Raw genomic sequence first — 25696 nt, 5'->3', positions numbered from 1 at the left:
TTGTTTAAGGAAAGTGAGTGAGAGAGAAGGTTGAAAGAGACCAATGGCGGATAAGGGAACCAGCCTAGAGGAAATAAAGAAAGAGAATGTCGACCTTGTAGGTTTTATTCTTTTTGTTGAATGTATTGCTGATCATTATATACATTACATTGATTTTATTGAATTAGGCGGACGTTGTTAAAAAAATTTGTTAGAGTTTGATGGCAAAAACTTATCTTTCTCTGCCTGTGTTTTAAAGGAGCGCATACCGGTTGATGAAGTATTTGAACAACTGAAATGCTCAAGAGAAGGTTTGACAAACGAGGAAGGACAGAAGAGGCTCCAAATCTTTGGTCCAAATAAACTAGAAGAGAAAGAGGCATTTCCTCAGCAATTTCTTTTTCTTCTTCTTCTTCTTCTTCTTCTTCTTCTTATTATTATTATTATTTTTACTTCTTGAGAGAAACATTAGTAAGGAATAACTGGTGTGCTACAACAGGAAAGCAAGATTCTGAAATTTTTGGGTTTTATGTGGAATCCTCTCTCATGGGTCATGGAGTTTGCTGCTATCATGGCTATTGTTTTGGCTAATGGAGGGGTAATTAATTTTTCTCTGTGAATGTGTTTGTCAATTTTTCGTTTCAAATAAATAAACATTCTCTCATTTTACAAATTTTTTAACAATGCAGGGACAGCCCCCGGACTGGCAGGACTTCGTTGGTATTGTGGTATTGCTTTTCATCAATTCTACTATAAGCTTCATAGAAGAAAACAATGCCGGCAATGCCGCAGCCGCCCTTATGGCGGGCCTTGCTCCCAAAACCAAGGTACATTAATGGAAGTGTTAGTCATATTTTGTTTAGTTTACAGTAGTTTTAGTTGCTGTTACAATTTTCTATTTGTGCATACCTGAAACACTAAGGTGTTGAGAGATGGAACATGGACTGAGCAAGAGGCTTCAATTTTAGTCCCTGGAGATGTGATCAGCATCAAGTTGGGAGATATTGTTCCGGCAGACGCTCGTCTATTGGAGGGCGACCCGCTCAAGATTGATCAGGCTGCACTGACTGGCGAGTCTTTGCCTGTAAATAAGAATCCTGGTGACGAAGTCTTCTCTGGGTCTACTTGCAAGCAGGGTGAGATTCAGGCGGTTGTCATAGCCACCGGTGTCCACACTTTCTTTGGTAAGGCTGCTCATCTTGTTGACAGCACTAATCAACAAGGGCACTTCCAAAAGGTACACAAATTTCAATTCAAACATGGGCTTCTGAAAAATATTCTGCAAAAGGTGGAAAAAAGGAGTCTTCATTTGGATTAAACTGTGATGATATATCAGGTGTTGACATCCATTGGAAACTTCTGCATATGCTCCATTGCAATAGGGATGGTTATAGAGATAGTGGTGATGTACCCAATTCAGAACAGGCCATACAGAAGTGGAATTGATAATCTTTTGGTGCTTCTCATTGGAGGGATTCCAATTGCCATGCCAACAGTATTGTCTGTGACAATGGCCATTGGCTCACACCGCCTTTCACATCAAGGTGCTATCACAAAGAGGATGACAGCCATTGAAGAGATGGCTGGAATGGATGTCCTTTGCAGTGACAAGACTGGGACTCTTACTCTCAATAAGCTTACAGTAGATAAGAGCATGGTTGAGGTGAGTGCTTATATTAAATGAAATTCAGTTTCAGGCAATTTTCAGTTGTGATATTTTTTATGGTTATTTATCATTGAGGTGATCCATGCATTTCAGGTATTTGTTAAGGAGATCGACAAGGACACCATGATTTTGTATGCAGCTAGAGCCTCTAGAGTTGAAAATCAGGATGCTATTGATACTTGTATTGTTGGAATGCTGGGAGACCCCAAAGAGGTACATTATATTAAAGATATAAACCTTTTTGCTATGCAATTGTAGTTCTTCAATTTTAAATCTAATTCATCAAATCTTTTTCCTTGTCGAACTCTGCAGGCTAGAGCTGGTATCACGGAGGTGCATTTCTTGCCATTTAATCCAGTGGAAAAGCGTACAGCCATAACATACATTGATTCCGATGGAAATTGGCACAGAATAAGCAAAGGTGCACCGGAGCAGGTAATGTATCCCTTAGCACAAATTACTAGTTTTTATTTGAATCTGCAGTTTCCTTCCCCTAATCAACACCTGAAATATTTGTTAGATCATTGAGCTGTGCAATCTTCGTGAAGATGTAAGCAAGAAAGCTCACGCTATCATTGGTAAGTTTGCGGATCGTGGACTTCGATCACTTGCAGTTGCTAGACAAGTAAGTTTGTACACTTTCTGTAACCCAACAATTGCATCAAAGTAATAACGCAAGGGGTTAGAGCAAAATCTCACCAGGAAAATATATTACTTGTTGCAGACAGTTCCAGAGAAAACCAAAGAGAGCACAGGAACTCCCTGGCAATTTTTGGGCCTCTTGCCTCTCTTTGATCCTCCAAGGCACGATAGTGCAGAGACCATTCGTCGTGCCCTCGATCTTGGTGTCAATGTCAAGATGATCACTGGTGACCAGCTTGCCATTGCCAAGGAGACTGGTCGCAGGCTTGGTATGGGAACCAATATGTATCCATCTTCAGCCCTCCTCGGTGATAACAAGGATGACTCTATGGCCGGACTACCAGTTGAAGAGCTTATCGAGAAGGCAGATGGCTTTGCTGGAGTGTTTCCAGGTAATTTGGCAAACCACTCTAAGCATATGCTGGTTACATGAATTAAGTCACATTGCAAGTATCTAATGGTGCAATTATTTAGAACACAAATATGAGATTGTGAAGAAGCTACAAGAAAAGAAGCATATCTGTGGAATGACTGGAGATGGCGTGAATGATGCTCCGGCCTTAAAAAGAGCAGACATCGGCATTGCAGTTGATGATGCTACTGATGCAGCTCGGGGTGCATCCGATATTGTGCTAACAGAGCCAGGCTTGAGTGTAATTGTGCATGCTGTCTTAACAAGCAGAGCCATTTTCCAGAGAATGAAAAATTACACCATCTATGCAGTGTCTTTAACCATACGTATTGTGCTGGGTTTTATGCTCCTAGCTCTTATCTGGAAGTTCGATTTCTCACCATTCATGGTTCTAGTCATTGCCATACTCAACGACGGAACCATCATGACCATTTCTAAAGACAGAGTGAAGCCATCTCCTCTCCCAGACTCATGGAAGCTCAAGGAGATCTTTACTACTGGCATATTCCTCGGCAGCTACCTTGCTGTCATGACTGTCATATTCTTCTGGGCTGCTTACAGTTCAACCTTCTTCACAGTAGGAATCCTGCACCTTGCTAAATTAGCACCTCCATTTTCTCTGCACAATTAATTAAACTTTGTCAAATATTTTCAGGATAAGTTCGGAGTGAGACCTATAAATAAGAACTACCATGAGCTCACATCAGCAGTCTACCTCCAAGTAAGTATTGTGAGTCAAGCACTGATCTTTGTCACCCGGTCCCGGAGCTGGTCTTTCATGGAACGCCCGGGTCTTCTACTTGTCACTGCCTTCTTTATCGCACAACTGGTGAGTTTGCGAAATTTCAGGTCAGGTTCCTTGTATCATACAATATATTACCCAATTATATTTTCCTTCTTGACTTACAGTTGGCTACACTCATAGCTGTATATGCAAATTTTGGCTTTGCAAAAATTCATGGTATTGGCTGGGGATGGGCTGGAGTTATATGGCTCTACAGCATTGTCACCTATTTTCCATTGGATGTTATCAAATTCCTGGTTAGATTTATCATAAACGGCAGGCCCTGGGATACCCTCCTCCAGAAGAAGGTATCAACTTATTCTGTTGGTCTTTCAAACATAAAAGGGCTTATGAATCTGAATTTGCCCTCACATTGCACTTCATTATATATTACAGACTGCTTTCACAACAAAGAAGGATTACGGTAAGGGAGAACGAGAGGCACAATGGGCTCTGGCGCAACGTACCCTCCATGGACTGCAGCCTCCTGAACCTGAAAGGGGCTATAGGGAGTTGTCCGAGATTGCAGAGCAGGCGAAGAGGCGTGCCGAAGTTGCCAGGTAACGATCACTTCAAGCCGATCTCATTGTTTATATGTTAACAGCTGACATTTTGTTTCCATTTGTTGATTACCAGGCTAAGAGAACTTCACACACTCAAAGGGCATGTTGAGTCTGTGGTGAAACTGAAGGGACTTGACATTGATACCATTCAACAGCACTACACTGTTTAAGTGAAAGGATGCAGGAGTTTCAAAAGAAGATCATTTCAATTTTGGAATAACCCTTGATTTTACAAGAAGGTAGAGAAGTTTTGGAATAATCCAACAGAAGAGATTGTCCCTCCGGCAATCCCAGGTTGAGAAAATTTTGGAATAAGCGAATTTACTGTATACTCTACTATTATAGTATATGCGTATTCTTGCTACCTTTTTTTCAATCAATAAATCCAATTTTGCAGGCATTCTTATCTTCGTCCCCTGTTGAAAGCTTTTTGTGGATGTGTTAGTGATTTTATGTGATTGGAGTTGCCCAATTTAAAGTCACAAATCAAAGTGGTGATATAAAACTGTCACAGCAGACTTATTATTGTTCAATAAACAGAAAAACTAATTCAACTTTTGCTCATTTAGCACTGCGATGACAAGAAATTATTAATCAAGAATTGTGGATTATAATCTGAGCTAACTGTTGATGGAAATTACATAAAAAGTATGCAAATCCAACTAGGGTTTCTTACTTCTTCAATTTTCTTTCTGGATTCTCAGATCTGCTGCTGAATACCACATAAACAACAACGAAAACATTCGTACACACAAACACACATATATATAAAATGATCTATCAATTTATGGTTTATATTTTTTATTTCTATGTAGTATATGCAAAACAAGAATCTGAAAACTCTCAAACTCTCAATTAGGCTAAGAACATACAAGATTTAGCATAAGTGGTATGATCAACTGTGATTTATTTTATTATTAAATATAATTTCTAAGGTGAATCATCTGAGACCACAGAATAGCCTAATGAGAAATAAATAGTCACTATGTAAAAGCCGACTCTTTGATTAAATTCTGAATTACAGATAAAAATTTACATAAAGTGGTCCTTACAAAGACTACTACTAATACAGAAGTCACTGCTAATGACAACAAAGAGGCTACTTCAAATAAAGTCAGATCATGTACACTTTATTTCCTCTCAATGGCGTCAGCTGAACAGAGATTTACAATTTTGAATAGAGCAATACTATATACACGTAGCTAATTGAGTATTCAAATGATTTTTACAATTTTGAATAGCGTAATACTATATACACCTAGTTTTGAGTAGCTAATTAAGTATTCAAATGATATGTCATTATGTGATTGAGAGTTATTTTATCTTTAATTCACAATCACTCAATCACATGATTATACATCATCTAAATACCCAATTAGATACTCAAAACTCAGTTCACATAGTTTTATTGTTTTGAATATACAAGTCATTGAACAAATTATACCAAAGAGTTCAAGCAAACAACGAATTTGTTACAATTTCTTGCTACTAGCCTCTGTTGGTGTGAGAGGAAAGAGACGATCTAATCTAAGTGGGTGCTTGAAATTTGTTAGTTGAACTTCATTTCTGGATTGGAAAATAGCCCAAATGATTCAAGTACCACAATGCCCCTTCAGCTGCATGCTCTGCTGCTGTTTTTTTCGTAGGCTGAGGAGCACTGAAGCTCTCCAAAAAGGTTTTCGAGGATTCTATAACAAAAGTCACCTTGTAGGTGAACCTGTTTACAGCATTTCATATTAGGCACAGCCTGGGAAATCTTACAGCATTCACACAACCTAAAGCAATAAGTTTCGCAAAAAGTAGCAATCCTGCAGTCAATGCAGTAACCACAGGGTTTCTGTAACATAGCAATAGCTAGTATTATAAACAAAAGAAGACTGAAACTTAAGTAGTCTTATGGCAGAGCATACTTACAATTTAAAGTGGTCTGGTCCCTCTTCTTTGAAGCACTCGAACAAAGGAGGCTTCCAATTTTTTGCAGCGCAGACCTCATGCAATTGTGACTTCGCTGAGACCTTAACTGGAGCATCTACACAACAAAATTATAATATAATGAAATTTCAATTCAGACAGATTCCAAAAACCAAAGGTGCTCTCAAAAGAGAATGAATAAGTAAATGACTAGTCCAATGACTGCTTGAATCTAAAAACCATTCAACCTTAAGAACCTAAGTAGATATTATTAGATAAATAACTGTAGACAGGTCAGGAATTATCATACACTGGGGTGTCTTTGAGATTCAAATTCATTTCAGGAAACCACACATATTGAACTTTATTTTTGACAAAGCAAATATGGAGTTTCAATCTCCATGGGGATGTGCTACAAAGTTGGAGTTTCCCCATTTTAATGGAAACCGGATTTTGAGAGCCAAATATTTCTTTGAAATAGATGGAACCCTAATAGAGGACCGATTAAAATTGCCACTCTACATCTTGAGGAAAGGGCAATCCAGTGGCATCAAGGGCTCACTAAATATTGGGGTGATGCTTTGGTTCCATGGGAGGGGTATGTGCAGTCGATGGGAGCTCACTTTGGTAGCCATGCTTATGACAACCCTTGTCAAATTAGCGCAACTTGAAAGAAGTACACAATAACAAAATTTGGATGAGTTTGATGAACTATATTTTAAGGTTGACAGACGTGAAGATTAGGCACTTAATTTCATTCTCTTTGGATTGATTGATGCATTACAGACGCCCATAAGAATGTTCAAGCCTAAAACTTTAGCCAAAGCTTATTTTCTTGCTAAGTTACAAGAAATAACAATGGCTACTCTTAGAGATCAGCCAAAACTTGTAACCAGAACCCCAAATCTGCATAATGTACATAAGAGTCCCAGTGTAGTTATTAACAACACCCAACCACATTATAAACTCAACAGCCCCAATGGATTGTTGCCCATGCCTAACCAACGTAGATTACCCCCCAACCCCATCCCCCTTTCCAATCCCACATAACTATAGAATAATAACCAGAGTGTTGTTTGATACCAAGGCCCTTTGCTTTTGATATGATGAGAGATATTCCCTAGGGAACAAGGGAAAAAAGAAGCAGACATTTGTACTACAACTTCAGGTAAAGACTAGGAACAAGAAAGAAGAAGTAACAAGGAAGGAGGAGGATTCAAACGAGTATAACTTGATGCCTCTTTCCCTCCATGCCTTGCAAGGTTTAGTAGGGTTTAGAACTATGAGGTTTAATGGAATTGGAATGCACAGGAAGAGAAGGTTGTATGTGCTGGTTGACTCGGCCAGCACTCACAACTTATCGAGTGAGAAAAGTGCTCACAAGTTGGGGTGTCCTTTTAAGTTAGTTAAAGGAGTACAAGTAACCATAGCCAATGGGCAAGACTTGCAAACTAGCACTACTGGAAAATTATGGAGTGCAAGGACAAATTTTCAATGTGAAAGCTTACACCTTAACCCTAGATAGTTATGACTTAATATCGGGGTCCAATGGTTGGTGAGATATATTATGGAATTTTGAAAAATTAAGGATAGTGTTTACTCTTCATGTCAACAATACAAGGAGAAAGGGGCAATGAGGTGAATGTGATTGAAGACTAATAGCTCTACAAACTGTTGTGTAAACAACAACAATTAGCTTCCATACAGTTGTTGTAGTAAGAAAGGTAGGAGGGAAGTGCATAATTGTATGAAATAAAGGTCATTAGTAATCCTAGTCCAAACCAACGGGCAGAATTGGAGGCCCTACTGCAACAGTTCAAGTCTTTGAAGAGCTGAAAGGCCTTCCCCCTTGGAGGTTGTAGGATCATTGAATAGTTCTTAAGGAAGGGCCCAACCAGTGAACATAAAAACCTATAGGTATGAGGGCTTACAAAAAGATGTGACAGAGAAAATAGCGAAAAAGATATTAGATGTTGGGGTGATTAGAGGTAGTTTTTGCTCATACTCAATTCTTTTAGTATTAGTTAAGAAAAAGATGGCACTTGGAATATACATATAGACTACAGGGCACTCAACCAATTAACCATTAAAGATAGGTATCCCATACTCCTAATAGAAAAGTTACATGATGAGCTTGGGAGGGCAGTGAATTTTTCTAAGGTAGATTTTAAGGTCAGGATATTGACAAATTAGAATGAGTCTGACTTCTACAGAGAAACTTTGAAGACCCCTGAAGAGCACTATAAGTTCATGGTGATGCCTTTTGGCCTCACCGATGCCCCATCCACCTTTTGTAAATATTATGAACTCCCTTTTAAAACAATATTTAAGTAAGTTTGTTTTCGTTTTCGTTGTCATTTTTCTTTTTCTATTTTTTTTTTAAATGATATCCTGGCGTATAGGAGTAACAAGGAAGAGCATATACTCCATTTGAAAATTGTTTGTGAAACCTTGAAAATAAACTAGTTATGCTAAGAGAAATAAGTGTGTATTTGGCTGCCAACAAATTGAAAACTTGGTGTATATTATAACTGCAGAAGGGGTAAGAACAGACCCTCAAAAAGCGCAAGCAACAAAGGATTCGTCCATATCTAAAACGACTAAGCAGTTAAGAGAGTTCCTTGGCCTTTTTGGGTATTATAGGAGGCTTATAAGGGGATATGGTCATATTGCTAAACCATTGACTGAACTATTGGAAGACTCCTAATGGAGTGAACCTGCCTAGAAGGCCTTGTCGCCTAAAAATCAGTAGTTGCCAACCTCTGAGTAGCATTCCTTCATTGATAAAAAAGTAGTCTTAAAAAATGCCATTGTGGAAGTGCTTGTAGGCCTTTCTGATCAAGATTGAGAAAAAAAAAAAACTAATTTTTAACACAAATCCTCAATTAAAACTGAGCCTAAATACAAAATTACACTAACCAATTAATAATTACAGCTATCAAGTTTGGTTCACACAAGGCAACCTTGTAATTTCAATAGAAACAACAGAAATTTCATTCACTAACAAAATCCACATGCACCATGGAAGCTGCTAGAAATGACAAGTGAAGAGAACCCAGAAAACAGAGGACTAAAACAACATCAAAACAGTGAAAAACTCAAGATTTTACCTTCACTTTTTGATTCACTCAACCGCTTTTCATTCCCAGTACTGCTTTCAATATTCTTTCCGTGGATGTTGTTTTTAGTGCTATTTGGGTCTATGCACTTTGTAGAACAAAAACTTGCACCTCCAACCTTCAAATTTTGCCGTAGTTTTGAGGCATCGTCAAATTCAGCAACTTTCGCTCCCTCTTTAGGCCAAGCCTTTACCACTCGAGGCGCAAAAACTCCTGAATTTGGTCTGTGTTTCTCATACTTAACCTGCAAATATCGTCAAATATATAAAAACAAACTTCACAAATAAACAAAAGAAAAGATTTATCAAACAATAAAAAACAAGATGCCTTGGATGATGGGGTGATGATTGAAGGATCTAGAGGAGGAACATGTTTCAGATCGAGTTTTATTTTTTGTGGGTTGTAGCTTCTCTTTTCCATGAATGGGCAATAAAGTGAAATAGATTTAGAAGAAAGCAAAGTATACTAATTTACAATAATAATATATACATAATTGTGCGTAATTTTACGTATAAAACACGATGTATTATTATATAATTTAGAATTATTTTTTTAATTTTTAATTATATTATTATATAATAATATATTATAATTTATAAAAAAATTATATACACAATATTATTTATTAATTTAATTTTAATTTACGAGTGGCCAACCAAACTATAGTTTAAAAAGACGTGTGATACATTAGATAGATGGACAACTGTTGGCAGGTACCAAAATCCCAAACCCAACGCCCATAACTTTCTAGAAGTTCGTATTTCCAGATAGAGTAGTTTTTCCCTTTTTTTTGTTTTCCTTTTTAGTGTGTCTTGCATATGATTGTCCAAGCGCCTTTTCATAGAGGACCAAAGAACTTCTTCCCACCCAAGGTTTGATGAAAAGACAAAATGCCACCCATAAATAGTTAACGTTATCAAATTCCGTTAGCAAAAAGGGTATTTAAGTAAATTTGAATAATTTATTTCAAGTGTTATAAAAGAAAGAAATAAATCGTCTAAATGATTGTCCAAACACCTTTTTGTAGAATGAAAGGCCAAAGGGCTTATTCTCACATAAAGTGCATTCTTTTTTTTTAATTTTTATTTTTTAATTATAAAAATCCCAAACAATTATATATAAGAGTTAAATTTATTAATTTTAAGAATAAAATTATTATTTTATATATTTATTAAAAATAAATTAAATTTTAATTTTTTTTTAAATTTTAAAAATTAAAAGTTTTCTCTTATGTCAAGTTTTAAAAAATAATTTTTTTTTTATAAAGTTAGTTTTCAATGTTTAATGTCAAATTTGGTATTATTGTCGATAACGAAAAGTCACTGACATATCACCATACTCTGACAGTTTTTCTCTCTTCTTTTAAAACTCTGATTCTAGACATCTTCTTTTAAGAAGACGAAGAGTTTTGTCTTTTTAAACAAAATTTTCATTTATCGAAGTTCTATAAAAAGAGAAAGAGGTCGTCAAAGCATGGTGATATAGTGGAGACTCTTCGTCATTGGATTTGGCTTTGAAAATTGAAAACTAAACCTAAAGTGAGAAATGTCATTTTTTAAAACTTGATATAAGAAAAAACTTTTAGTTTTTAAGGTTTAGAGGACGCATAAGAGATTAATTTTTAAAGGATTAGAATTTTGCTAACTTTAATCACCTACAAGTGGGTGTTTGAAAATTTTAAAATTAAAAAAAAAAACAATATATTTTGGATGGGAATAAGTCCTTGGGCCAAAAATAAAATTAAGTGTTTCTTCGACACTTCACTTTAGAGTCGTGCTTTTAGCTATCCAAATTATCTTTTAGACGCCTACTAAGACTATTAATAAGTATATAAATGTAATAAATTAAATATAATAAATTTAAATTAATAGTATTTATAACACATTAATGAAAAATAAATAAATTACAAATATTTTTTATAAGTCAAACTATTCATATAACTATATGAATATAGCATTTAAATATCAAAATTTTGATTTATTTAATTCAGATCTAGAGTTTGACTTACTTGATATGATTGATTCTATCAAAAAAATGTTTTAATTTAAATAGAGTTTCTTATTATAAAAAAATTATATATATATATTTTAAGTATATATATAGATACACATTTGATATTTATCATCAAATAATTTGGTGATTTTGAATTAAAGATAAAATAACACTTAATTACATTATAACACATTATATGTACTCATTTGTATTCTAAAAAATGAATATGCATATTGAGCAATATTATATGTATATATTTTTTAATATATAAATAATATATTATTATATAATTATATATTATTTTATTATTAATTTAAAATTATTTAATCATATTACGATTCGTCATCAATTCATATGTTTTTGTACTTGAAAATATGTATGAATAATTTTATTATTGAAGCATGGTGTTAAGGCCCATATTGGCATGTGGGTGGGCTGCCAAATCAAAATAGGCCGTCATGTGAATTTTCAAGTTTTCTTTCCTTTTTTATATTCGGTTAGAAAAATAAAAATTGTAAGCGTTTCCTAGTATTAAATTATTATTAAAAGTTTTAATAAAATTAGATGTAATTATTTTAAGAATATAAATAAATATATATTATAATATAATTTAATAATATTAAACTAAGAATAAAATAAATTCAATAATACGATGATATTTAAAATTTTAATATATTAGAAAAAACCAAATTTATAAAATGGGATAATAATATTTATAAAATTTTAACACTGAAAAAGATCAAAAGAACTAATGAGATGAAAATAGTCCGGAGCCATAAAATAATTTATTTTATATCATGAGTAAAGCACTTCTAAGATGTAATAGAAAATATTTAAAAAATAATAATAATTCAATTTTGCTAATAACTTCAAATAATCTGCCTTATCCGTAGACAATCCAACGGAGCAAACCCTACACCGCCATCAACCTAAACGTCTTACCGGACGATTTGACACCAAAATTTGTACTCATGTTTTTTCATCAACGTAGGAGTTGGTCGAACGTGATAATAAAATTATGTGTATTTAATTTAAACATATAAATAAATACATATTAAATATATATAATTATGTGATTGAATAATTTTGAATTAAAGACGAAATAATATAAATTACATAATGATATATATAAGTGTGTATCAATTTATATATTTAAAGTAAGTATATATAATATTGCTCTTAACAATATCATAATCAAATTGATCGGGTAGTTTCAAATTCTATAGCTTGAGCTAGAAGACTATCAATTTAAGCTTAAGATTCAACTAGTATTGTATATTAGTCCAAATGTAAACACCTAACCCAACCGTGAACCCTAAATTTTACTTAGAAACTTAATTTTGATTTCAAACTCAAACCAAATAACACATAAGCAAATAGGACCCAGAAGTTCATCACCTAAAGTCAATACAAACCCCCTTCTTCAAGGTTGATGATGAAGAAAGTTTCTAGTTTTATATTCGCCTGAAAGGTAAAAAAATTATAATCTCTAGACAATAGGAATACATGGAGAATCGGCAAATTTCTATGATGAGAAGCTTAAAGGGATGGAAGTCTCAAAGAACTAGGTTTGACAGAATCTCTAGGGTTTCACCAAAAATTCAAAAGCTTGAAATATTTGGGGTAAAGAAGAAGCTAAAGCATGGTTTAAGGGATTTTTATCAACAATATAGGGTTGAGAGAGAATCAACTCCAACTGTTCAAGTCAAATCAATAACATGTGTCATTGATCTAGTGTGATGCACAAATTATGTTCAATAAGAAATCATAATAATTTAAATTGTCACAACAGATATACAACATACTTATGCATCATATTAAATGCAAGGTGGAAATATAAGTTTCACAACATATTTCGAAGAGATAATTACAATTACACATGTATCATTGATCATACAAAAATGTGAAAGGTTTTTAAAATCTTACTCGTACCTTAGAAAATATGGGTACGTTTTATGCAATTAAAATCTTCTTTAGTCAAACTCACGAAAACGACTAGTTATTGTATTGTGACTAACTATATAAATTGTACATAACAATTAACCATATTATCTACACGCAAGTTAATTTAAAATTTAGATGAAAGTCTTTTCATTTAGAAATTGAGGGAAGAATTAAACTTGACTAATTCATCCATTCCCATAATCTTCCTAATGTGCTAGATTCATCGCCTAAAATCATGAGATCATGTCTCATCTTTATCTCTAGCCATAATTAGATGGGCATCAAGACTTACCTTTCCGAAATCACTTCCATAGAAACAAAGATCGAATCAACGGTCTAGATTCATTGTATTAGTATTCAATTATATTTAATTACGTAATTACATTATTACCCTTGCTTCTTTGTTCCTTTCCATTAAACTTCTCTCAATTCCTTGCACTAAATTGCACGTCACAATGCTACGCCCTCATCACTGATGCATTTTTTCACATCAACAAATTTATTCTTCACTCTTCAGTGATGCTTTCTAGATTTGGTTGCCAGTGATCAATATTTGCACGTCTGTTTGGTGATGGTGAACTTCTTGTAAAATAATTATTTCTCTTCCTAGCATTTCCCTTTGTCTCAGAAGAAGCAAAGCTGCTCGATGATCTTGTTCCCCTGCTTGAATCTTCACAGTTGCCCTGATTTTTTATCCTCGCAATAAGGCTCATGAAGCACTTATCCTTCGAAACATTAACTCTCCTAGCATCAGAGCTGTCCTTGTTAACAAAGTCTCCCTCATCACTAGCATGTTTCATATCTTTAGGAGTTTCAGTGCTCCCATTTGCTTCAACTGGGGGAGTGGAATGCTTAAAAGAACTTCGCTGGAGCTTCCGTATGGTGCCCACAGGCACAACAAAATACTTTTTCCCTAGGGTTAGTGTGGTCTCCGGAGCAAGAACTGCCCATGGTTGTTGAAACACGTGTGGATAGGCGACCATGCACTTGGGGTTTCGCAGCATAATCTCAGCCGCGAGCACCGGCCGGTCATGGAGCTCTACATGGCCGCCGGGATGAACCACCTTGACCACCATGTTCTTGGTGCTGTTAGTGCAGAGCCAGCTTGAAATTGACATGGCTTTCCAAACATATGAGATTGGATTCAAGTTACAAGATAATATCAAATTAAAGGGAACATATCAGGAGATTAAGAATTTTCCTTTGGCGTGGCTGAAATTTCAAGGAAATTTGACGAGAATTTGTTGATGAGAAATACGTGCTTATATTATATTTCATGGCTTCTCGGTTATATCGCTGAAAAGACGCAAGGTTTAAGAATTTTATATAGTTTGGATCGGCCATAACACTTGAAGAAAATCGATGAGAGATCTAGTAAATTAGTCTGGAGTAATTACTTAGGAAATTTGCATTCAAACAAAGGAAAATATTTCATTTGTTTTATGCAATTGTTTTCTATAAACAAAAGTATCCATTTGATTAGGTATTAACTGTATGGCCAAAAGACTTATTTTATTTCCATCCAAGATTTAGTTCATTATCAAAGTGATACCAATTAGCTTTCGAAAATCTAAATATTCACCTATCATCCAACTCTGTTAAAATATTTTTATTAGTTATAAAGGTAAAATAATTATTTTATAATATAATATTAAAAAATAAAACCCTAAAAAAGAGAAAAAAAAGTAAGTTTTTAAAACTCATTTAAGAGAAAAATTATTAGTTTTCAAAACTAAGATAAAATTTTATTTTATTTTTGATATTACACTCCAAATAACATTTTTCTTTTATAATTAACAAAAAATTTTAACAATGCCAGATGACAAGTTAATATTTGGATTTTTAAAAGTTAGTTAATCTAACTTTAACGATAGACTAAACCTGAGTGGAAAAAAGTCTTTTGGCCTAATTGTATTTAAAATCTTAAGACTACTTCCATTAGCACAGCAAACATGTCTACGCAATATATATAAATTATTACCACAGTGAGAAGTTGAGCTTATTTTTATATATGCTCAGAATATCCCCCAAACTTGTCTCATATATGCTGTTTTGGACTTTGCCAAGCTTAAAGAGTGCAAGGATACTTCATGAGTAGAAGACTTGAAGCTGCCGAGCAAAGGAAACAGTAAGAACATTCTGATATTGAAATGTTACCTTTCCTGTTTGTATTTGTGAATTGGTAAGCAACAAGGCCAAAAAACATATTCCCATTCAAGATATAGTAAAATCTCAAAAGTCTTACATTCAAACTTTTAAAAATTTAAATATTCATCCATTAACTAAAATCCGTTAAAATTTTTTGTTAAAATTAAGGGTAAAATCGTTCATTAATGATAATATTTAAAAAATAAAAGTTTATGTTATTTTACCCCCTTAATTTGGAAAACTAATAATTTTCCTTCAAAATTAAGTTTTGAAAAGTGATATTTCCCCCCAACCTAGGGTTTCAAATTTCGCTGGCAAATTTTTAACAAATGATAGTCAATCTCTCTCCCTCCCAACAACTTCTCTCTCAGAAGTTTTTCCTTGAACTAACAATATCTGGATTTGATGGAATCTAGTCGAAACTTTTACTTTGAATCGTTATTGTTATTCAAACGAAGCCAACTTCGTTGAAAGATGAAGATCCAAAAGAAGAATTTCGATTTTTCGTTTGGATTCCATAAAATCCAAATATCATTAGTTGGAGGGAAAGCGTCAAAGGGAGATATGTCACAAGGAGGGAGGGAGATTGATCGTCGGTCATAGGAAATTCACTTGCAAAATTTGAAACCCTAAGTAGAGAGGAAATTCTCATATTTCAAAACTTAATTTTAGAGAAAATTTGTTAGCTTTTTAAATTAAAAATTATAATAATATAAACTTTTATTTTGTTTAAATATTATTATTAAAAGAAGATTTTTCTTTTAATCCAAACTAAAAATTTTAACAAACTGTAACTTTGAGTGTTTAAATATTTGAAAGTTAAAAAGGTAAAATTTTGAGATTTAACCGTAGGAGGGATGGGATTAAGTCTTTTGGCCAAGCAATAATTATAAAGTTATTTATTGCAGATATTAGTCGGCATCCCCCCACATCGAAAACTTCAATATATTAAACTTTGGATTAATTGTTTCCATAGTTAGGGGACAAAATAATTATACATGAAAAAAACGACATAGATCTAACCCTTGTTTTCCTTAATAATCAATGTTACTGAAAAAGACAAATTGAATCCTCACTTGGGCACATCTGTTGTCTTGATTATAGTTGATTTTGGTGTGTCAATTTCTCAACTTTCAGGGGATCTGCATGTTATTAACCTATTATCAAAGGTGATCTTATATTATTAATAAAATTATGTATAAAAATAATATATATAATTTTATATATAAATAATAATATACCATTAAATAATTAAATATTATTTTATTTTTAATTTAAAATTATTTAATTATATATTAATATATTAAATAATATTTAATTATTTAATAATATATTATTATTTTATATAAAATTATATTTTTTACCGTACTTTTTATTATACATATATTGTGAACTCCAATAATGAATAAGAGAAGGTTTTTTTTTTTTTTAAAAAAATTTCCTCGTAGCGTTGACAATTTAGAGAAGTACTGAGAGCTCTATTATAGAGTTACATGATTGATGCTGGAAAACGGTGCAGGTAACTTGAAAAAGTGCAGGGTTTTGGTATGTGTGAAATGTGGATGGCAGAGTCAAAAAAATTAAGGTGTTGCCCAGTCAAATTAGAGAAACATTAAAAGCAAGATTCATTCCTCTAGCACTTGGCTTCTCCTTGACAAATTTTCTATGGAAACCGGGCAAATGCATCTGAGTCCAGATAAGATTGGATCTGAGCCAAGCCAAACTTGAACTTGTTTAAACTCAAGTTTAATTCGATTTGAAAAGTGTCAAGCTTGAACTCAATTAACTCCCCTCAAAGTTACTCAAGCTTGACTTACTTGAAGAAAACCAAGTTCGAATTCAAATTGAGCCGCATAAAAAATGATTAAAACGACGTTATTTTTATACATATTAATAAAAAAAACATCACTTTATTTAGTTTATATTGAAGTTTTCTAACTTGAACTTGAGTTTGCTTGAGCCGAATTTACTTTAGACTTGTTCGAAACAAACTTGTTTTTGAATTCAAACAAATTTGGCTTGAATCATCCCTTCATGAATCCACAACCCAAAAGGAGCTCCTAGAAGTTCATCATTGAGATTGAAAGAGTGACAATGGTCCCCAAGATGTATGGCCTATTTCATTGACAATAATAAGACCCTTCATGTAAAATTAGGAGACTGTTCAAAACCATGAATCATCAACAATAAAAGCAAGATTTTGATGCACTAACTCTGACAGCCATGATGACTGCTTTAGAACTTCATATCTTGTATATCAAAAAGCTTAAGAAAATCTTTTCAATGCTTATCAACATCAGGAATATAAGACATTCATATTTCAACCATACTGGAATCTTTACATCGCACTGTTATCTACCATTCTTCTGATTCGAAATTAGAATTCTTCAATTTCATCCAAACGTGTATTCCAATTTCATGAATCTAAACCAAAGAAGCTACATTGCAAGTTCTATAACACAATCACATATAATTTACAGCTGTACCGAATTGAAACTGAATTTCTAACTAGCATGATCTTACCTGTATATGAATCCCTGATGGCACCTTTTGTCTGGAAAAGAATGATCAGGAATAAAACAGAAGAGTGTGCTGTAGTTTGAACTTCTACCGGCATTGGAGAATGTGATGCCAACTGATACAATAAACACGGTTAAATATTTGTGTGAAAGGCTGGGTGCTGATAAGGCAAAGTTTATGCTGTTTATGCGACTCGTAGTGATCCTCCAAGCTCAGTAGGTACAAGGGGAATGAGCGAATGTAGAACGTCCGTTATCAATGGCCTGTAACTTGGTTCAGGTTGTATACATAGCACTGCCACAGCAGCAACCTGTTCATTCCAAGTAAGAAACTCAAATTTGTAAGTGAAGCAAAATTTTGGAATATAAATATTCTAATAATTGTGCTTCAGAAATAATTACCTGATATAAGTGCTTTAAATCCATTTTGTCTCTAATTACAGGATCCATGAGCTTGGGAAGCTTTGATCGGTCAGTGAGCTGAGGCATGGCCTGCGAAAAAAAATTATTATCAGCTAACTGGGACTTCTTTAATGCAGTTGCTTTGTGATTGAAAGAAATTTACCCATGTGACTACTGATTGGCATTGACTTGGTGACGTCTTCTCCACCGCCTTCTTCCCATCAGAAGCTCCAGCAATACAACTCCAAAGGCATATACATCACTCTTATCAGTTAGTTTACCTGGAAAAAGTGATGATCGTGTTAGTTTTTTTACTTAGAATTACAAAATCAATATCGAGGCACCATAGATGATAAATATAACAAGATGGATCTATTTTAAGAGAACTCAAGCCCATTCCAATTTCAGCACAAAGGGAAAAGGAAGAACTCAAATATTATCACAACTCTTTAATCTTTAGAACATTTGGATTGCTCAAAGAGGCTCTAATAGCACAGTGTATCCAACACGACTGTAGAAAAGCTTGATTGTGCACAATGGCTTAAGAAAAAAAAATCACATTAGAAGTTCAAAGTTGAAACACAGTCATCTCACAAGTAGCAACTTTCTAATGAACCCAGTCATGTAACATAGCACAAAATAGAGCTTGAGGGGTTACAAGACAGATAAAGAACTATAAAGGGACTTGGAAAAGTTAAAAAGCAATATTCAACAGAAGAATCAACCGCTATCATGCTTCAGTCAAACAAAATATTAGCTTACCCTCTAACAGGTACTCTGGGGCAACATAGCCCAGCGTTCCAGAAAGCTTTACATTCTTGCTTTGGGTTCCACCAGTCACTGCAAGGCCAAAATCTGAAAGCTGGAAGAAGCAAAAACTTAGAAGCAGAAACATTCCCATTAACATTGTAAAAGCTATACCTTTGCATTTCATGATTCTTAGATAATATTTACCTTTGCATTAAAGTTGGAATCAAGAAGAATGTTAGACGATTTCAGATCTCTGTGGACTACAGGAGGGTTGCAGTGCTCATGCAGGTATTCTAGTCCTCTAGCATTCGGTAAAATAGTTCAAACCAACATTAAAAATGAAAAACTATGCAGAAAATAAGTAAATAATGAAGCTGACAAGAGGCACTACCGTGCTACGTCAACAGCAATTTTCATTCGCAGATGCCATGTTAGATCAGATCCATGAGTAGGTCCTGTAATGTTCATCCAAACAAATACAACACATATGTTAGAAGTTCAAATCTTTCATCATCTATGGCGAGTTAATTAAAAATAAAGGAGAAGTTTATACCATGCAATTGGTTCTCCAAAGAGCCATTTTGCATCATTTCATATACAAGAAACCTTGTTTCATTATGGATGCAGTAACCAAAAAGAGAAATAATGTTCTGATGCTGGAATTTAGTTAACCAGTTCAGCTCATTCTGCAGTTGCAATCCAATTTTTCACAAAAGAAAAACCATTAGTTACACTAGTAGCAATTCACAGAAAATAGATATCCAAGTCAATCTGGGAAAAACGAAAAAATACCTCGAATTCTCTTTCAGCATCCTGCCCTCTATCATCAATTCTCTTCACTGCAGCAAGGGATTTTTCATTGAAACGAGCTTTATAGACTCGCCCACGACCTCCCTGTCCCAGTACATTATTTTCACAGAAATTGTTTGTGGCAGCTTCTATATACTGATACTCAATGACAGCAACTGCATCCGTCTTGCCTGTTGTCCTCAAAGAATTAAATCGCCCCATTATTGGACTCAATGAAAGTCCTCGGCCGGAATCTACATATCGTAACAAGTAAAGAAGAAAAGATAAACATAACATGAATATTAACAGATGAAAAATTGGTTTAGACAACTAACATAAGAACAAAAGCAACATGATCCATGAAATAGAATGATACCAAAGTTCTGCTTGCTTTTTCCGTTGGAATTCTTCAATGTTTTCAATCTATAGATCCAAAAGTATAAAAAGAGCAGAAATAGAACACCAAGAAGAGTGGAAGCAACAACAAGCGCTATAAGTATTTTCTTGTTCAGGTCTTGGTGGTGCACTATTCTAACCTCAGAATTTCCTGAAAGAGACATAAACAACCTTAGCAAATATAAAAGATTATGAAAAGAAACTGACAAAAAATGCACTTAAAACAAAAACAAACAGGCTCGTGCTTAATCAGCCAAAATCCAAATTAGTTTTGTATGAATGTTCTTCTATTTCTCATTATCTTTACTCAACGTTAAATTGCATAAATACAGATTAGGCAGCTCAGAATTAAGAATATATCAAGTTCATCATGTCTTTAAGTTATACAAGTTTATGAGAAAATACTAACTTAACCCAGATACACTATTTCATCAAGTACATTTCAAAAGTTAAAATTGTAAATTCAAAATCTAAATTCATTTTGTACCAATATTATTAACAGCCAAAATTCAACAACTGGAACTCCAAAGAAATTAACTTAGTAATTCTTCTTGCAAAGCATAAATCTAGATACGTATCTTTAATTTCAAAGTTCTGAGAGTGAAAGTCAATGAGACTAGGTAGAGGAAAAAACCAGATTTAAAATAAAGTTTGTATTTGGAAGAATGAAATTTTCCCAGAAGCTAGAGCATAATCGGTTTTAGTGTTTTGCTAGGGTGCTTTCTCCCTGAATAATCTCAGCAACCAAACAAACAGCACATTCAAAGTTAACCTTTCTGAACTTAAAGTACAGAACTTTTAAAACAAAACAAACAACATTCATAAACAAAAACAGTGGCAATTGTTGACAGACCTGGAGATTGAGCTTCCATTTTTGCAGAAAACTGAGAAATGGGTTCCTTCACAACAACAAAACCAGAACTAAAAATGTTGGAAACAGTTGTGTCCTGTCTGACAGCAAGGACAAATGAGAACAAAGAATAAAAACAAGCCCACATGGGTAGAATCATTACAAGAAGCTTCATTTCCATTCCTTCGAAAAAAAAATTAAAGTAAAGAGTGAAACTTGTTTTGAAATTTCCTCTGGTTGTTTTGTTCCTTTAACTTCGAATCTACCTTCAGTGAATCAATGTAGAAGGGGACAAAAGAAAAGAGTGTTGCAGGAAAATTAAGAAACCGCTTTTCCTTTTTCTTAAGAGTTGAGAAGTGGGGCCAGTGAACGAGAAATCATGTGGCGGTTAGCAATCCAAAGCTGAAAATCCGAAAATTATGGGGACCTAGACGTGTGTGACATAAGAGAATAGGAATTGAGGTGAGGATGGTGACAGTAGGTCTCTCAGGTCTTGGCTTCCCAGAAAAGATTTTGACATTTTGTTGCCCATCCCCATTGGTCCATATGGTTAATTTCGTATAAAAGTTAAATGACATTCATGATTAGCCCATATAAGTATCTCTTCATATAATTAAGGAAAATTATAATAATAATAACCTTTTGAGGGCCAATAATTAAAGCATTTTCCTATTAAAAAAATAATTAATTTGAATCAAATGAAATTAATTTTATTTTTCTTCGTTAATGAATTACCGCCGAATTGGCAACCACAAGCTTATTACCTTCACCCAATTGACTTTCGCCACATTATAACATATGATTGTTATTAACAAAATTATTTCAACTTCTATGATTAATATTTGCTGGAGTACTTGTGACTTCGTCACAAATCTCATGTGAACTTTTGCTCACATACAAATGATAAATTAGAGTAAATTTTTTTTTTTGTTAGTCGAAAATCTGTCTGTATTAGTTAAACGGGTAAACCTGAAATATAATGACTAAACCATATCAGATAAGTTAAGGTTTTACAAACGCGTTAAAGATTTGAACTCAAACTTTCTTTATACAATTTTTAATATTGTATCAGTTTTGTTAACTATTAAAATCAAATTAAAGTAAATTACATTCTACCAAAAGCATCTTTCAATAAATTATCTTTTTTTTTTTTTTGCACAAAATTTATCGCTCTCAACTAAAATGAAAAAAGGCATAGTATTAGAAAGTTCAGATATTATTTTCTCATTAAAATTTTCATTTTTCAATAGTACTAAAAAATAATAAAATTAAAAAAGAAAACATTTAGATATCCAAATTGCAGAACAACCCATTTTGTCTATCTATCTTTCACTTTCACCCTCTTTTTCCCCTAATCCACTCCTTCATTGTCCCAAAGTTACAGCCAAATTGTTGACAATTGAACCCCTCTTAGAGCTAAGTTGCCACCTTTATTGACAAATTGGTTTATGACTTCAACCCTAAACCCCACCACCATTGATGAAATCTCATATTGCCAAGTCATCAAAGTTCATCGATGAATTGTTAATATTATCAACTTATCAATAAAATATGATAGTGTCGACTTCTTTAACAAATTTTTTTGTGGCAAAAGAGATGAGGGTGATATTATTATAGGTGACAAAGATGAAAATGTCCTAAATATCGGATTGAGATCAATAACCCTAATAAAAGTCAAGAATTGGAAGCTAAAGATACTGATGTAAGTTTCATGCCTTCTCCTAGTAAATTACATATTATAAAAAAGGTTATATTAATTGGAGATGCCAAAAAAAAAAAAGCTTTACCAATTAATCTATTTCTGCCTTTTTATTTATAATAAAACTATATATACAAATAATATACATAATTTTATATACAAATACAGTAGGGCCTGTAATCAAATTTACTTTGATTTATATTTAATATTTTATTGGATATTAAATTTAAAAAGAAATCCTATTTTTCTATAAAAACGATGGTCCACTTCAAGATACATTACCCCTAGTGCACATGTGATTGCTTCAGGTTCAGCATAACTCAAAACTATTTCCTCTCTATTTTTTTTATTTCATAATTATTACTAAAAAATTTTATGAGTGTTTGAAATGGCTTTTGAAAATTAGGGAAACCAGCTTAGAATAATTATGCATATTTGTGATTGTTTTTTTTTTAACAATAAAACTATCTTATATAAATTTATATGTATATCACATTATTAAATAATTTTAAATTAAAGATAAAATAATATATAATAATACAAATATATATAATTATATATTTAAAATAAATACATAAAATATTGTTTTTTTTAATTAGAAGCATATGCGTACTTTTCAAAAATAGGAAGATATTTTCATAATTATTATTAATAGTTTATTTTAAATAATCATAAGGATCTAAACAGTAAATTTGTGAGGCACTGTTCACTCACGTGTTAACCTGTTATCCCACGAAATTGACTTTCCACTCACGAAATTTACTGTTTGCCCATGAGACACTGTTTACTCACGAATTTAATTTTTGGAATCGTTATTTGTATGATTAATTATATATTAATATATAATTAAATTATTTTAAATTTAAAATAAAATAATACTCAATCATATAATAATATATATTATTTACATATAAAATTATATATATAATTTTATATTATATTTTTTTATTTTTTTATAAGTTACAAAATTTGCTCTAATTTCCTTTACTGTAAAGGATTATTGATTTAATAAATTACCTTGTTTACTTTGAATTTTAATTAGAATTATATTTCGCCTCTTTGTTGTCACTTTTCGTCTAAATCCATGATCGTACGAGATTAATTTGTTGATACAAATATATATAGTTTAACTTACCTTGAAAACATAAAAAATATATATATATTATACATATATATTTTAAATATACAAATAATTATATATTTATATGTATCATTATATAATTAATTATTATTTTATCGACTTGTGGGCTTTATCAAGTTTATTTAGTGCACGTGCAAATCTGGCCATGTGCAAATGCGAGACTGCTTACGCCAATAATAATTGAATTAAGATTGCAAATGCTAACCAAATATATGGTTGAATATTAATATTAATATTAGAGTAATATATGTGTTCCCACTTTGGGAACACAAATATATACACACTCATGTGTCATCATATGATTGATTATTGTTTTATTCTTAATTCAAAATCATCCAATCACATGATGACACATATAAATGTGTACACATTTGTTACCCAAAGTGGGTACACATAGTTTTATCTTTAATATTAATACGTATGATGAAAGGAACATCGAACCATGTGCTTCAATGTCTTCCTGTCGTTACTTAATGGGGAAAATCACAGTTTCCCGTCAAAGGTGTGACCTCCAACCAACAATTTTTTCACTAGTGATATTACAAAGGTAATTTGGATAATAAAAAATAATATTTTATATAAAAAATAAATTTAATTTATTTAGTATAATTATAATTAATTCAATTTAAAAAAAATATTTTAACTCAAATAGAGTTTCTTTTTATAATTAAAAAAAACTTATTATAATGTTAAAAATTATCTAATTTTTTATTTCTTTCATTTATTTTCACTTTTTTCTTCTTCGTTTACTATTCTCATTTTTAACCCGATGTATAGAAATTAGAAAACTCACTGAAAAAATTTAGCGGTTGTGACACCTTTCACCAAAAACTTATTCAATGACTTCAACCCTAAATCTCATAATTGTCGATAAAATCTAACGGGGCAAAGTATTAAAATTTCATCTTAATTTGCCGACAATTCAATTCATTAGCAGAATTTGATGATGTTGACTTCTTCTTGGGCTTGTCATGAGATGTGTTAAGGGATGGTGATGCTTGTTATGGTGGACTGAGAGGTGAGATTTTAGTTGATGGTGATAAGGTTTTGATTTCCAAATTCTTGGAGGGACTAAATTATTGGTTTTTCAAAAGTTTTAAATGATAAAATTATTATTTTTTCCTTACATTCTTGGAATTTTTTAACAAAGTTTGATTTTGATAAGTCTAGATATGAGTCGGCTTGCATATCTTATAACTTTTATTTAATTCAAAACAAAATAAGATAACTTGAATTTATGAGTTAAAATTAAAAATATTTAAATTTAATTTGACTATAAATTTAAAGTTTGAAACTTAACTCAAGTTTATATCCTAGAATTGAAAAGTCCAATTTTCTTGGGCTCCCCATGAGATGGATTAAGGGATGATAATGTTTGTTGTAGTGATTGAGACGAGAGATTTTAGTTAGTTGGCGGTGATAAGGTTAGGATTTTCATATTCTTAAAGAGACTAAATTATTTGTTTTTCAAAAGTTCTAAATGATAAAATTATTATTTTTCAAAAATTTAATTTTGATAATTCTATAAATAAATGAAAGCTAAATATTTTATAATTTAAGTTTAATTCAAATAAAAAATAGAATAAATTAAATTTATTTAATCAAAATTAAAGATAATTCAAATTAACTTGATTCTAAGTTTAAAGTTTAAAACTTAACTCAAATTCATATCCAAATTTGAAAAGTCCAATTTTCTTCTAACAAAAGTTTTATTTTACCTCTAATACTTATGATTTTCTCTTATCTCTAATAGAAATTTTAAAAAAATAATAATTTATAAGTAAATATTTAATTTTTTAAATTATTATAAAATATACTTTTAAGAGTTAACTAAAATTTGAATAAAAAATAATTATTTATTTTTAAATTAATAATATTTAATAATATAATAATATATTTACGTATAAAAGATTAGGAATCCCTCGTTTTCATTTCCTCGCTTTATTACTTTTTTATCTTCATTTTTAACAACAAAAATAAAATAGCGCCT

The 25696-nt window shown here is 32.3% G+C and overlaps 4 protein-coding genes and 1 long non-coding RNA gene across 7 annotated transcripts; 1 reads left to right on the top strand and 4 right to left on the bottom strand.

The window, feature by feature from the left end:
- Positions 1-4471, top strand: LOC123206448 (ATPase 9, plasma membrane-type). The gene is made up of 15 exons (XM_044623649.1): positions 1-97; positions 239-358; positions 479-577; positions 669-806; positions 902-1216; positions 1316-1642; positions 1739-1858; positions 1958-2080; positions 2166-2270; positions 2370-2679; positions 2762-3276; positions 3355-3528; positions 3609-3791; positions 3880-4043; positions 4120-4471. Exons 1-15 carry the CDS (start codon positions 44-46, stop codon positions 4214-4216), a joined length of 2844 nt encoding a protein of 947 aa, XP_044479584.1. The 5' UTR covers positions 1-43; the 3' UTR covers positions 4217-4471.
- On the bottom strand, positions 1825-2503 carry LOC123206449. The gene is made up of 2 exons (XR_006500022.1): positions 2345-2503; positions 1825-2149 (listed from the first exon to the last, which is right to left on the bottom strand). It is a non-coding gene; the product is annotated as an uncharacterized LOC123206449 (long non-coding RNA).
- Positions 4472-5023: 552 nt separating the features above from the next.
- On the bottom strand, positions 5024-9556 carry LOC123206441 (ribonuclease 3-like protein 1). Of its 3 annotated transcripts, none has more exons than XM_044623642.1 (4): positions 9404-9556; positions 9068-9320; positions 5961-6075; positions 5024-5763 (listed from the first exon to the last, which is right to left on the bottom strand). In XM_044623642.1, the coding sequence occupies exons 1-4, from the start codon at positions 9494-9496 to the stop codon at positions 5607-5609; spliced, it is 618 nt and encodes a 205-aa protein (XP_044479577.1). In that variant the 5' UTR covers positions 9497-9556; the 3' UTR covers positions 5024-5606. The 3 variants fall into 3 exon arrangements, with proteins under 3 accessions (XP_044479577.1, XP_044479578.1, XP_044479575.1); XM_044623643.1 differs by having other exon boundaries at positions 5621-5883; XM_044623640.1 differs by having other exon boundaries at positions 5621-5854.
- A 3962-nt stretch (positions 9557-13518) lies between these two features.
- On the bottom strand, positions 13519-14130 carry LOC123206470. The gene has a single exon (XM_044623690.1). The coding sequence runs from the start codon at positions 14128-14130 to the stop codon at positions 13519-13521; it is 612 nt and encodes a 203-aa protein (XP_044479625.1).
- Positions 14131-17456: 3326 nt separating this feature from the next.
- Positions 17457-21260, bottom strand: LOC123206443 (probable receptor-like protein kinase At1g80640). The gene is given in 11 exon segments (XM_044623645.1): positions 17457-17990; positions 18082-18171; positions 18245-18303; positions 18306-18362; positions 18844-18943; positions 19036-19132; positions 19223-19286; positions 19385-19517; positions 19624-19874; positions 19997-20167; positions 20870-21260. Coding segments are annotated over 11 exon segments (1326 nt in total). The 5' UTR covers positions 21048-21260; the 3' UTR covers positions 17457-17864.
- Between the last annotated feature and the right edge of the window lie 4436 nt (positions 21261-25696).

Source organism: Mangifera indica, unplaced genomic scaffold, assembly GCF_011075055.1.
Source record: "Mangifera indica cultivar Alphonso unplaced genomic scaffold, CATAS_Mindica_2.1 Un_0037, whole genome shotgun sequence".
Classification (NCBI taxonomy): domain Eukaryota; kingdom Viridiplantae; phylum Streptophyta; class Magnoliopsida; order Sapindales; family Anacardiaceae; genus Mangifera; species Mangifera indica.
This window is presented reverse-complemented; position numbering and strand designations above follow the sequence as displayed.

Coding starts and splice junctions, on each gene's coding strand:
- LOC123206441 (XM_044623640.1), bottom strand. CDS start 9,496: ATGGAAAAGAGAAGCTACAACCCACAAAAAATAAAACTCGATCTGAAA. Junction 9,321..9,403: donor TCATCACCCCATCATCCAAG/GCATCTTGTTTT, acceptor CGATATTTGCAG/GTTAAGTATGAGAAACACAG. Junction 5,855..5,960: donor GGACCAGACCACTTTAAATT/GTAAGTATGCTC, acceptor CATTGACTGCAG/GATTGCTACTTTTTGCGAAA.
- LOC123206470 (XM_044623690.1), bottom strand. CDS start 14,130: ATGTCAATTTCAAGCTGGCTCTGCACTAACAGCACCAAGAACATGGTG.
- LOC123206448 (XM_044623649.1), top strand. CDS start 44: ATGGCGGATAAGGGAACCAGCCTAGAGGAAATAAAGAAAGAGAATGTC. Junction 359..478: donor ATAAACTAGAAGAGAAAGAG/GCATTTCCTCAG, acceptor GTGCTACAACAG/GAAAGCAAGATTCTGAAATT. Junction 1,217..1,315: donor AACAAGGGCACTTCCAAAAG/GTACACAAATTT, acceptor ATGATATATCAG/GTGTTGACATCCATTGGAAA.